Source organism: Bufo bufo, chromosome 6 (assembly GCF_905171765.1).
Source record: "Bufo bufo chromosome 6, aBufBuf1.1, whole genome shotgun sequence".
Classification (NCBI taxonomy): domain Eukaryota; kingdom Metazoa; phylum Chordata; class Amphibia; order Anura; family Bufonidae; genus Bufo; species Bufo bufo.
The window spans coordinates 343,752,133-343,766,631 of record NC_053394.1 but is presented as its reverse complement, the minus strand read 5'-3'; the positions used below and the strand labels follow the sequence as shown (position 1 = coordinate 343,766,631).

General features: G+C 42.0%; 1 protein-coding gene across 1 annotated transcript in view; it reads left to right on the top strand.

The window, feature by feature from the left end:
• Positions 1-8,490, top strand: part of TGM2 (transglutaminase 2) — a 58,373-nt gene extending 49,883 nt beyond the window's left edge. Inside the window, exons 11-13 of the mRNA XM_040438956.1 lie at positions 5,324-5,484; positions 7,723-7,859; positions 7,999-8,490. Coding sequence (XP_040294890.1) covers positions 5,324-5,484; positions 7,723-7,859; positions 7,999-8,155 — 455 coding nt within the window. The 3' untranslated portion in view covers positions 8,156-8,490. The remainder of the gene's footprint in view (positions 1-5,323; positions 5,485-7,722; positions 7,860-7,998) is intronic.
• The last annotated feature ends 6,009 nt before the right edge of the window (positions 8,491-14,499 follow it).

The following is a 14,499-nucleotide window of genomic DNA, read 5'->3' as shown; positions in this document are numbered from 1 at the left end:
TGATATATATTCGTAATTTCGAATATTCAAGATTTTTCATCGCAAATTTTCAATTGCCGAGTAAAAACATGATTCCTCCCTGCTTCTTGCTTGTAGGCCAATGACTCATTAGCCCACAAGCAAGAAGCAGGGAGGAATCATGACTTTAAATGGGAAAAATGATGAATATTCTAAAAACTAATATATAGCACTATATCGAATATATTAGTTTTTTCGAATATTCGTAATATTCTAAAACAAGAATATATAGCAATATAGCGAATATTCGATAAAAACGAATGTAGAGCAATTTAGCTAATATAGTGCTATAATCTTCTTTGTCTAATAGTTGTAATTTTTTTCTCATCTGAAGGTCAGATTGGAAAAAAATTTCCACTATTGAAAAAAAGATTATAGCACTATATTAGCTAAATTGCTCTATATTCTGTTTATTTTTTTGAATATTCGCTATATTGCTATATATTCTTCTTTTAGAATATTACGAATATTCGAAAAAACTAATATATTCGATATAGTGTTATGACTCATTGGCCCACAAGCAAGAAGCAGGTAGGAATCATGTTTTTGCTCGGCAATTGAAAAATTTGCGATAAAAATTCGCATTACGAAAATTCGCATATTACGCGATCAGTATCTTGTCGATTTTTCGAGTAAAAAAAATCGTAGAATATAACGAATATTCGAATTTGCGAATATTCGCGAAATATTGCGAATTCGAATATGACTACTGCCGCTCATCACTAACGGGTAATAGCTGGAGCTCAACCCAACAGCCTGCCTGTTTACATGGGGTTATTCCTCTTTGGTTCTTCAACTTTCATGACCATAGGTAAAATACTGATCACTCTTGTTTACTTTATTCCCAACCTCTTTATCATGTAATTTCTTCCCCCTCCTGGAGCGGCAACGCGCATATGTCACCACCTCCCCATTCAAACCAGGGAGCACGAACCCCATTCTCATGATAGGCAGGAGCCCCAGCAGTCAAAAGTCCTTCATCTATCCTATATCTAAATCATTTTTGCTTCTGGGGACTCCTAACATGGATTCAAGAACTCCCGGTTCAGAACCATAGTCCTGGGTATATAAGGATACAGGTACCTGGGGGTATCAACATAGGGAGTATAGTTCCCTAAAGAAGGTACCCTTAGTACCTGCATCACAATGGATCCCATAGCTTTTAACCATGTTGATATAAAGTCCAAAAGTGAATAACCCCGAGCAAATATGATATAGGGGAAAGGATACTTTTATGGGAGAAGAGACCATTTTTTATCCTATTTTGTGAGCAGCAGGGTGCATATGTCACCACCTCTCCATTTAAACCAGGGAGCACGAACCCCATTCTTATCAGCAGTGGCCCCAGCAGTCAGACCCCCAGTGATAAGACACCTATCCATGTTTTTCTAATCGTGGACAGCCCTGGCATGCTCTGTTAATATTTTGGCTAAGTGCCTCACTCATTGTAGTGAAAAAAAATGCTAAAACCACTCTGCAAGGAAATCAATATCTATTATTACACTGTATAATATACTTCTTGTTCACATGGCCAACTGTGGCTGCCTAAAGTGCACTGATATCTCTGGCGTATAGAGTATAGAGACTATTCAGCTTCGATTTGCACTCATTCCCTGGTGCGGCATGTGACATTGATGCCTGTCGGTCATGCTCACCATGGAGTGCTTGTTAACCAGTGTGGCAGGACTAAGCCATTGAGGGGTTAACCAGGCTGTCTACTTTCTGCTTAAATTTCTTAGATGCTATACACTGACTTGTACATGAAATGATAAAAAAAAGGCCCATTGATTACACCAGCATGCCAGTAGAAGCCTCCATGTTACCCATGGGTGCCATATATAAACCGACCACCACATCCAAGATGGCGACAGTGATTTATCCACATGACCACCTCCTTGGCTCCATCTTCTATTATAGGCACAGATAGAGGCAGCAGAATCTCCCACATCTGCACCTGTGGTAGACACTTTCCAGTCACACCGGTTTCACTCTCTTAAAACGCTGAACCTCGGGCCTCCATCCTTTACTTACCTGACCCTCTTACTGCAATTCAGGTTTTTACTGGTCTTAACTCTAGGGTTGATGGTGCCTTGTGTATTACTTTTTATTGACACTCCTCATCCTGTTATGACTTACCATAGAGTGCCCAAATAACACCAGTGAAAGGCTCAGGATAGGCCATCAATATCAGATTGGTGGGAGTCCAACAACACCCCCCCCCCCCTCCCCCAACTGAACAGCTACTCTGCAGTAGCTTCGGACCAGGAACTGAACGATGGACGGAGCTGGTTACTGCAGTGCTGTTCCTATTTAAGTGAATGCTGCAGTTACCAGCTACATCCACTACACCATGGATGGACTGGGAACTTAAAGTGGCCCTGGAAAAAAACAAAAAGTGTCCCCAGGTTGTAGGCAAGTCCATAGTGACAGGAGGTGTGATAGAAGAAGTAGGTGGAACCAGCAATACCATAGTATTCTGCCCCGGCAGAACAAAATACTACAGTGCAGCACAATATACTGCCCCAGCAGAACCAAATACCACAGTGCAGCACAATATACTGCCCTAGCAGAACCAAATACCACAGTGCCGCACAATATACTGCCTCAGCAAAACCAAACACCACAGTGCAGCACAATATACTGCCCCAGCAGAACCAAATACCACAGTGCAGCACAATATACTGCCCCGGCAGAACAAAATACTACAGTGCAGCACAATATACTGCCCCGGCAGAACAAAATACCACAGTGCAGCACAATATACTGCCCCGGCAGAACAAAATACTACAGTGCAGCACAATATACTGCCCCGGCAGAACAAAATACCACAGTGCAGCACAATATACTGCCCCGGCAGAACAAAATACCACAGTGCAGCACAATATACTGCCCCGGCAGAACAAAATACTACAGTGCAGCACAATATACTGCCCCAGCAGAACCAAATACCACAGTGCAGCACAATATACTGCCCCAGCAGAACCAGATACCACAGTGCAGCACAAAATACTGCCCCGGCAGAACAAAATACTACAGTGCAGCACAATATACTGCCCCAGCAGAACCAAATACCACAGTGCGGCACAATATACTGCCTTCCACTCCACAGTTTGAAACTATATCATCGTCCTCCTGAGGATAGCAATACAATTGAATTCAGGAGGGCCCTGCTGAGAGCATCAGATCCTTATGTACCTGGCTGGTGGGACTCTGTGCATCAGCCCACCAGGCCAGTCCCCCCCATGGAGCTGTGTAGTTCTGGTTCCGACTTCCAGTGCCAGAGCTACCAAGAAATAGCTGATCTGCTTGGGTGCGGGGTGTCGGACCCCCAATGATCTGATATTAATGACCAATGCTGAGGATAGGCCATCAGTACCAGAATCCTGGAAATGCCGTCAAGGCGGGCACTGTTTGATCACTTCAATCAGTTTATCAGCCTTTGTTACTAGATTTATATGTCTATTTTTCAATATTTGATGGATTCGACAGGGGAAGCATGCTGTTAGGTTTACCAAGAAACACTGTCCATCAAGTTTTTTTATGTGTTACACTTACAGCATCTTGTACTTCACTTTCAGTTTTCCTTCATCCTATTTGTCTCATTCCTCATGGTAGTTTTCGGCGGTATTAATAAATAGCTCATGTAGTCGTATTATTTTATGTTCTGGCGGTGGAGGTTCTGCAAGGCTGCATCCATATTGATTGTAAATCTACAGAAGAGTGAACCTATTATCTAATATATCATTATCTGCTGCCATCATTTATACACAAATTCTTGTTTCTTTTTCTACTGTTGGAAGAAATCATTTACAGACTCGGGTTTAACAGCTTCCAATTCAGCTTTGATCTCATTGTGTGGCGTTCATTGTGAAACATGTGTCCGGACTTGTTACTGTGTTGTGTTTGGAACAAAAGAAGGAAATTGGGCGTATGTGAGGCTTAGGGCGGCCATACACATTCAATAGCTCTCAGCTGAACGATCGTTTAGCACACAGTTACCGCTTCCAACTCCGTTGCGGCTTCCCCATACACATACACGTTTGGCTCAGCTGAGACGTGTATATGTATTTGATGGCGAGCGGGGAGAAAGCCGATGCCAGATGTTTCTGGTGGTGTCTTGTCTCCTAGGAGAACAAAAGGATGAGGAGAAAATATTCACTTCGCCCAATCCTTGTCTCCCTCGACATCATCTGTTGGGGAAATGTTGGGAGCTGTTCAGACACAATAGACTGTTGGCCGTACTCCCCATTCCTGGTGAGTTTGGCCAACAATACACTAATGTGTATCAGGGCTTTTAGTGGTTCTCAACTACCCATGTCATGTGGCTGTCACAGGGATTACAGGGATCTACTTATTCTTCTTCACCACATGAGGGTCAGGTGAGATGACTATGCAGGAACCTGGTCTTGTCAATCAAGAAGAGGAAGCAGGAGGAGCAAGGGTGCACAGTGTGACTTGGACCTGCCCTCGGTGCACTTAATTGCTCATTTGCATATAGATTAAAGGGTTTCTATCACTTCGTTGCACATATTTAGCTGTCAGACACTAGCGATCCGCTAGTGTCTGCTCTGCCCAACCATCCTAATATAATTGCTTTTGGGGCAGCCGTTTTGCAAAAAAAAAGAACTTTTATTAATATGCTAATGAGCCTCTAGGTGCTATGGGGGCGTCATTAGCACCTAGAGGCTCCGTCTACCTTCAGAAACTGCCGCCGCCCAGCGCGTCCCTCCAGCCCGCCCATCTCCTCCTGAATGCGATCCTCCTTGTGAGCGCCTGTATTCGGCGCATGCGCAGTGAATGTCTGACACCTTCCCTGCTCAGACATTTCCACTGCGCCTGTTCCTCGGAGCACTATGACGTCATCGCGCAGGCGCAGTGGAGATGTCTGAGCAGGGAAGCGGTCAGACATTCACTGCGCATGCGCCGAATACAGGCGCTCACAGGGAGGCTCATTAGCATATTAATAAAAGTTCTTTTTTTAGCAAAACGGCTGCCCCAAAAGCAATTATATTAGAATGGTTGGGCAGAGCAGACACTAGCGGATCGCTAGTGTCTGACAGCTAAATATGTGCAACGAAGTGATAGAAACCCTTTAAAAGTAATAATTTTTTCCAGAATAAAGCAAAGAATCGCTAGGATAAAGCTATCACTATATTCAGTTGAGCTAGACCTACAAGACATTGTGCCTGGTTTGATAATGATTTTCCCTCCTGATGATGCGTCACAGTCCAGATGTTCATGCATAATTCCTTTTTTTCTTGTCCACTGACTATTGATATAATGCTGGTGTTTACTGTTCCTGCAGAGAAGACTGTGCCGCTGAAGGTTCTCTATGAGAAGTATGGCAGCAGTCTGACCCAGGATAACATGATCAAAGTGGTGGCTATGCTCCGTGACTCTTCTTCAAATGATATTCTCCTTGCTATGAGAGACATCCAAGTGAAGAACCCTGACATCAAAGTGCGGGTGAGTCTGTCTGAAATACGATAACAGTGGATGCATCATCGCTGTGTATCATTAGTTTGACATAAAAAATAGAGCTCACGGGGGGGAGATTTACTAATCAGCATATACGCCGAGCACCACATTTATTGTTTTCTTTTTTGCCTCGTTTAACAAGGAGGCATGGATTAGTGGGACAGGAGGTGCTTTGATGGAAAGTAGATGTGGCTCAGGACGCAACAATGTGCACCAAATTTTTGGCACAAAGGGAGTCAACTAATAGATGGTATAAACTTTGACTAGACAGCCTAAAGATGCACCAAATTTATCATCCAGCATTAGACACTATGATAAATCTGTCACATCAGTGGGGAACGCACCTAAGCACTTGCAAGTCATTAGCATATAACTCAAACTTTGGGCTCATGCACACGACTGTATGTATTTTGCCAATCGCAAAAAATACAGATGACGTCCGTGTGCATTCCGTATTTTGCGGAACGGAACAGCCGGCCCCTAATAGAACAGTCCTATCCTTGTCTGTAATGCGGACAATAATAGGACATGTTCTATTTTTTTGCGGAACGGAAATACGGACATACGGAAATGGAATGCACACGGAGTAACTTCCATATTTTTTTTTTTGCGAACCTATTGAAATGAATGGTTCCGCATACGGTCTGCAAAAAAAAACGGAACAGACACAGAAAGAAAATACGTTCGTGTGCATGAGCCCCTAGTTTTTGGACCATTCATACATTCTGGTTCCTCAATAGCACCACTGATGATTCCGCCCTCATGGGGATAAAGCCAGAGCTATAATTTGAGTAGTGTTGTTGAGAAATGTATTCCTGCTGTAGAGTAATAACAAATTTATCAAGGGGTTCTGCCAGAAGTGCAGATAGGTGAGATAGTAACAGGTGACTACAGCTTTATCTTCTGTACCCAGAACCTAGAGTGTGTAATAACAGGCAGTGTCACTTACTGAACAGACTGGTGGGCCTTTGTTAGACTCTAGGCCAATGATGGCTAACTTCTGGCACTCCAACTGTGGTGCGCGTACGACTCCCATTCATTTCTATGGAGTTCTGAGAACAGCCACGCAAGTGTATATCTTGGAAGTCGTAGGTTTACCACAGCTGGAGTGCCGAAAGGTTAGCCATAACAGCTCTAGGCTATGAGCATAAAATAACAATGTTGGGTTGACAGGGAGCCATGGTGCTTTAGGGGGTTAAATGGTAGTGCGTAAGGACGGCTGCAGCCACCCTACTTCTCTGCCCGAGTAATCACCTCCATGAACATTTCTGTTAAAGGTTATTACAACTTTTTAAAACTCTGCTGTAATTTTGAATAACAATTTTTTGTGGGGAGGGAAGCAGATCTCCAGGAGGACACGATCAGTCTGTTCTTACAGAACATATTTGTACATGTGTCTTAACGTGTAGACTAAGATTTCCTGCTCCTTCATTACATCACTTACCAGTGTAATGACCCAAATCCAGCTGCGTATTTGCTCTGCAGGGACTGAACCGAGCAGATTCAGATGTTCTATTGAGTGAACTTGACAGATCCATGTAATTACAGAAGAGTTACATCATTCCTTAGGCTGAATTTCTTAGATTTGACCCATGTCTGCCATTAAGTGGAGGAAAATTTATTAAACCGCCATCAACACCCTGGTTCTACAGTATAAACAAAAGCCTTGGAACACATGTCAACCAAAGCCACAATTATTGTCTGCGTCTCTGATGAAGAGTTGTGTTTTATGAAGGACACAGCTTTACTTTCATAATTGTCACACACATGGTCCTCATAAAAGGGGTTACTTATTAGGGTCAAACTTTACATTTACAGTTGTAGCTAGTGCTGGCTACCCCTAGCCCTCAAACTAAATACCCTAGCCAAGGCAGAAAGGCCTGCTGGAGCACCCAATGTCACCTTCCAACCAAGGAACATGCCCCTCCAAGCACCTCTGAGGAAGCAATGTGTGTCTTTTGGCAGTTTTTTGTTCCTGGTCACACAGGAAAAGCTTTTTTTTCCCCTTTAGAGTAAAATATGAGAAAATCCCTTAAAAATGCCATACCTCTATACTCTATTTTGAAGAAAAAACATGGACCCAAAAAGTGAGAAACAATCGGCACAAGAAACCACAATGTTTGTAGTGCATTTCATAATTCCCTATTGGACTGTTTTTGTTGGAAAAAAGGCATGTGTGACAACACCCTTCCTAATGGGTTATCAAATTATTTTTATTTTATTCAGGTACTGGGCGAGCCCAAACAACAAAAGAAGCTGGTCGCTGAGATTTCCTTAACAAATCCTCTGTCGGAGCCCCTGGTTGGATGCAGCTTCACTCTGGAGGGAGCCGGCCTGACTGAGGGGCTTGTGGTTAAGGACCTGTAAGTAGAATCAGAAGCACCATCCCAACCGTTTACAGGACTTGTTCATGTTCAATAATCCCGGCCAACTGCTTTTAGATGTTAATCTTACCTTACTTTTAAAATATATTGTAATAAACCCTTGTTTATATGGTTACAGAGACGGCCCTGTGGAACCAGGACAAGAAGCCAAAGTACGGGTGGACCTGATGCCTCAGTTATCTGGACTTCGCAAGCTAGTGGTGAACTTTGAGAGTGATCGCTTGCAAGGGGTGAAAGGTTATAAGAACGTAATCATAGCTCCTCTTCCAAAGTGAAAGATGTAGTGAGCCGCTCTGCAACTGAGAAACAGAGTCCTCACCGACAGCAAATCTTACATACCAGTCCTGTAATGTGAGCAGCCATATTTACCTTCTCGGCTCTGAAGCCTGAGACATGCACTGTGCTTTATAAGCTGTTTGCCCGAGGAGCCAGGACTTTAAGGCAATGCAGCGTCCAGAGCTCCTGCACCTCTTTGTAACCTGCTGCCTGCCTGCTTGCCAGCTCTATGAATATTCAGATTTATATTGTTGGGGGTACAGATTTGATACTGTAAATAACACATTGTATGCAGACATTAAAAGATCATTTATACAGAAATGACAAGGAAATGGTCACGTCGTCTTGTTTTCCTTAGTCCTGATGGTATTTCCTTCACTGTTCCTGGAAGAAGTGTAGTAACAGGAGACATCTCTGGGATGCAGCCCATTTGGACTCGCTTGCCACCAGAAGACTTGGCTCCTCTGAAACACCAGCATGCTTTTTGGAAGGCCTTGTCTCTTAGAAACTAGCATTACCTTCGATCCTTCGCCAGAATAAATCATCTCCAACTCCAGATCTTCAATAACATTTCCATTCATTACTAATGCACAATGTCAAGCGTGATATAATCACAGAGAGATGGATTCACCAGCAATAAAGGGGTAGTTTGGTTTAAAGAACCCATTTGCAAATATGCTTTTAGGGTATTCTGCGTAATTAGTGGGGAATTGTTTCTCTGGGAGTGTCTGTGTAGACCTGGTACATCCATGCTTTACCCTGACCACACAAAGATTTCCATGAAATGCTTAGTTTCCCCTGCGGGGGCACTGCAGTGAAATTGAACACCTCCAGTCAACTTCCCTCACAGATTGCAGCTGATTACTGGGCAGAGACATGAATGTGACCAGCTTATTTTAGGGGTCCCTTCTAAGAAAAATAAATTATCTAAATTATCTACCTCTTTAATTTAGTAATAGTCTATCATATAGTGCATCCGACCTGTTCTCCCTTTCATAATGCCATTACGCCTTACATAAATATTTCTTTGCTTCTATCAATAGCTGGTACTTTTATGAACTGTGACAAAATATTATAGATATTAAAAACTACCCTTAAAGGCTATGTACACCTTCGGGGGGAAAAAAAAAAATTATGATGGCATGTTACTTATTTTTTGCCTAAAAATCATTTTTTTCAATTGGCCTTTATTAACAATATTGAGCTGTTCTGTCATAAAGGGTTAACTGTTTTTCTAGCTGTGTGACTGGTACTTTCACTTTCACTTTGTGCTGGTCATCTAATAACCCTTATCTCTAAACTACAGAGAGGTTATAAACACTTATATAATGAGTGTTTATAAGGTCAGAGAGCAGAGATAAGGAGTCCATCAGCTCCTGGTCTGATGAAAAAGACAGACAATCCAAAGAGTGCTACTAGAGCATGTCAGCTCTTTACAGAAAAAAGGATTCCATATTTTTAATAAAGACCAATTTATAAAATTGTTTTTAGCTACAAATTAGTACAAGGCAATAATAAAATAATTGCCCCAAATGTGTACATGGCCTTTAAAGCGTCACTAACCTTCCAACAAACTTTTCATTATTCAATAGTACAGTGTGTGTACATGAGGAATAATACTATTGCTGGCCATTATATCACTATCATTATATCTAGTATTTTCTAGCAGTTTTCCTCTGTGCATAGTGACTGTCTAGTTTGCAGTTTTCTCAGACATAGTGGTTGGAGGCTAGTTGCCATCCACTGCACACAGAAAGTAGAGAAGAATCTGCTTCCTAATCTTCTGTTACTTCAAAGTAGCCCTAGGATTGTGGAGGGCAATAATGATAGGTACTGACCTGTATGCTTGTGAATAAAGCACTTATGAAGTTTATATTTCAGCCCATGTAGCTGCAGCAGTCTGGTTGTCTGTGTGTGTCTCAACCAGCTCCTGCTCATTCCTACCTCCTCCCCTCTCCACAGACTTGCATTGGCATGTGTAATATGATCCTCCTGTGGAGTTGCTCCCATCTGGGATGGGAATAAGACATTTTTCAAAGTGAAAAGCAATTAGCAAGGGGGAGGGGTAAACAGCTGATAATATGAAAACTTGACATTTCTCACTGATAAGTCATATTACAAAGTTTCTTGTGGTTGCTTGTATTATTGATTTATGCAAAGCTATATGAAAAGTTAGTCACCACTTAAGGGTGGTTTGGTACACTAATGTGAGTGCACCTGGCTTCTAGCATAAATCACACTAACATGTGGCACAATTTGGCACATCTAAGTTTAATTATCTGCCCCTAGCCCAACAAGGGGGCATGGCTTACCATAAATTAGTGTAGCTTTGATAGAAAAGGGTGTGACCTAATATGCAACATTTAGTTCTTGCATAAAATTGCACAAACTCAGCAAAGTAGCCAACCAATAGCCTGAGCCCCTGTCATAAATCTGGTACAGGTCTAAACTAGGGATGAGCGAATCGACTTCGGACTTGAAACCGAACCCGAGTTTGGGAAATGGTTTTTTACAGTACAAATTAATTTATGAAGTTATTACCCGAAGTCTCGCGAGACTTCGCAAAGCAATAACTTCCGCTCATCGGAGCCAATACATTCTTATACTGTACAGAGCTCCTTCTCTGTACAGTATTGGAACAAAGTTTTATGCAAATCGACTTTGGATGTTTCATCCGAAGTCGATTCGCTCATCCCTAGTCTAAACAGCCGAGTTTATGCCATCTACGGGAGTTTTTTTTTGGAAGACATAAGTTTTGAGGCAGGTTTTCATGCAGTTTTTTAAACCAAAGTGGGAAATATAAAGGAAGATCTTCTACTTCTTAATGCTGGATCCATTTCAGGTTACGGATCAAAAATTAGCACGGAAACTGCAGTGATATTGTCTTCAAAAACACTGTGTGTGATATCACCCTTAAGTCACCAACAATCCCCCAAAACAAAACAAAAAAATCAGTAAATAGCTTAAAAGACCTTAATTCCACATCTGTAAATTGTATTTTTGTACCTCATGTGCCCACAATCAGGCCATACACTGCATGCTGATGGAAAAGTCCTAGGAGTCCTCTCCATGATATCATGCAAGCTTTGCTATCCACTCTGTGCATCAGCATGCAGTGCATGGACTGCTGGCACACACCGGGAGACTACAAGTGAGTGGAAAGATAATAATGAAAGTTTCAGAATTGTCGTCTTTTAAGCTATTTCCTGATTACTGTAGTTTAGGGAGTCTCTTTAAAGGAAATTTGCCGCCAAAAATGTTATCTGCCAGTTAAAACTAGATAACAACGCACATCTTTTTTTCTAATCTCTTTATTTTCTGATTACAGATTTTTTTATATTATTTTCTGAACATGATTAAGGGGGCGGCCATCTTGCCTGAGCTGTACAGAATTTAGAAAGCATTAGGAAAATTGCTTTATGGCAGCCCCATGGGCCATAGACTCAATGGTCAGGAGGGGACCTTATTGACTTCTATGGGAGAGTTTTCTAGGCATGGTCTGTGACCTGTACAGAGGTCATTGTACAAGGAAAGGATAGATAAGCTTTTCCAATCGTCGTTTGGATCCCGACTTATCTATACACAGAGGTGATATCATTACAGGCAGGATTAGAATGACAGATAAGCAGGTAACTGCAGTAAAGTGGTCTGTATTGACCAAACAGTGGCTCCTAATATTAGGCCAATGTGAAAACTGCCGGATTTTATGTTTTTTGTTTAAATACGGTAGATATTGACATGGAGAATTAAAAATGTCATCAAAAATTCTTCCAAAATATGTTTAAGATAAAAACAATAGGTGATTTTCTGATGACACATTCCCTTTAAATTGTGAATTCCAACTCATAATGCTGTTTGGGTAGATAATACCTTACTATTCTAGAATATACACTGCAAATGCTGAGGGCAGCATAAAATACTGACAGAAATGCTGATGTCAGCGTTGTGTCACTCATGAGCTAAAAGTCAGTGGTTGCTGAGAACCAGAATCATAATCATTACAGCCCAGGCCTTGAGAAGAGTCAAATCTACCTGAGAAGAGTCCTGGTTATTCCTAATCTCCTGCTCTCTCACCCATCTGCTGATGACTGGCAGTTCTCTCCTAGAGAGAAAGGGAGACAACTAGGTAGAAGACTGACAGTCATCAGCAGGTGGGCGAGGAGAGCAAGAATTAATAACCAGGACTCTTCTCAGGTGGCCGGACTCTTTTCCAGGCCCAGTCTGCAATGATTGTGAGGTTGCTTTTTGGCAACCACTTACTTTTAACTTTTAAATGACAGAACGCTGAAATCAACTCACCTGTCTCTACTTAGTACGGGCAGCATAAAGTTGATGACAGGTTCCCTTTAAACAAGGGATGAGATCTTTCCTTTGAAAACAGGATACAGATGAATCACTCGGACAATGGTTCCTGTCAGCTAAAGATAAGCTCCATCAAAAAAAGATGGCCCTGGGTGAACCTGTCATAACATATTTGTCTAGTCACCTTCCTTAATCCCCTGTTATGATAATTCTTTTGGCAAGGGACTTTGGATCCTACGCAAGTTGGAAAAATATTTTCTGAAAGTTTTTGGGACTGTGTCATCGAAATTTTTTATTTTTTTTTGCCATTTTAAACCATACAGTATACTGTCACACACCCTTATTTTCTAATCTGTTATTTTCTGATTGTAGATTTTTTTATTTTATTTCCTGAACATGACTATGGGGGCGGCCATCTTGCCTTAGCTGTTCTTAACAGCATTTAGAGAAATGCTTTACAGCAGCCACCACGGGCCATAGACACAACGGACAGATGATGACTCATTGACCTCTATGGTGGAGTTTTCTAGGCATGACCTGTGCAGAGGTCAGGGGGAGAAGATAAGCTGTGATATCATGTATTGTGAATAGTGGAGCCCGTGATATGTCATTCATATCCTACCTGTGATGATAATGAGATGACTAATGAAAAGGGATCTGTACAGACCAGGCAGTGGCGCTTATTTTTAGGCTTAGTGGCTACTGGCAAAACTGCAGGATTTTAATATTTTTTTAATATAGATACTGAAATTTAAAATTAATTATCCTCACCAGAAATTCTTTAAAAATATCTGTTACATAAAAACATGATTTAAATAAAAGATCATTTTCTGACATCACATTGCCTTTAAATTCTTTAGTTATATTTCGAGAGGTCTTTCTGGTTTAGCACAGCCTTTTTTGGGCGCCATTGGACAAGCTCTGAGACATAAAGGCTCATGGACCTTGGTGCAAAGCTTCCCCTCTGTCCTCGCCACCTACGACAAAACCAAAATTTCACCCCTTTATACACCATATGAGTAAGGCTGCGCTCACACGGGCGAGTTTTCCGCGCGGGTGCAATGCGGTAGGTGAACGTATTGCACCCGCACTGAATCCCGACCCATTCATTTCAATGGGGCTGTTCAGATGAGCGGTGATTTTCACGCATCACTTGTGCGTTGCGTGAAAATCGCAGCATGCTCTATATTCTGCGTTTTTCACGCAACGCAGGCCCCATAGAAGTGAATGGGGTTGCGTGAAAATCGCAAGCATCCGCAAGCAAGTGCGGATGCGGTGCGATTTTCATGCATGGTTGCTAGGTGACAGTCTATAAACTGTATTATTTTCCCTTATAACATGGTTATAAGGGAAAATAATAGCATTCTGAAAACAGAATGCTTAGTAGGTGATCAATTGAGGGTTAAAAAAAAAAAAATTAACTCACCTTCTCCTCTTGATCGCGTAGTTACCGGTCTCTTCTTTACATCTTTAATGATGAGCTGTGGGCTAAAGGACCTGTGGTGACGTCAGATCACATGCTCCAATCACATGGTCCATCACCGTGGTGATGGACCATGTGATTGGAGCATGTGATCTGACGTCACCACAGGTCCTAGCCGGTAGTTCATCATTAAAGAAGTAAAGAAGAGACCGGGAGAACTACGCGAACAAGAGAAGGTGAGTTAATTATTTTATTTTTTTTAACCCTCAATTGATCACCTACTAAGCATTCTGTTTTCAGAATGCTATTATTTTCCCTTATAACCATGTTATAAGGGAAAATAATAAAATCTACACTACAACTAACCCAAACCTGAACTTCTGTGAAGAAGTTCGGGTCTGGGTACCACAGTCGGTTTTTGATCACGTGAGTGCAAAACACATTGCACCCGCCCGATAAAAACTGAACATCGGAACGCAATCGCAGTCAAAACTGACTGCAATTGCGTACCTAATCGCGCGGGTTTGCCGCAATACACCGGGACGCATCCGGACACGCCCGTGTGAACCCAGCCTAAGGGTTCATGCACACAGACACATACAAATGTATGAAGCTGTA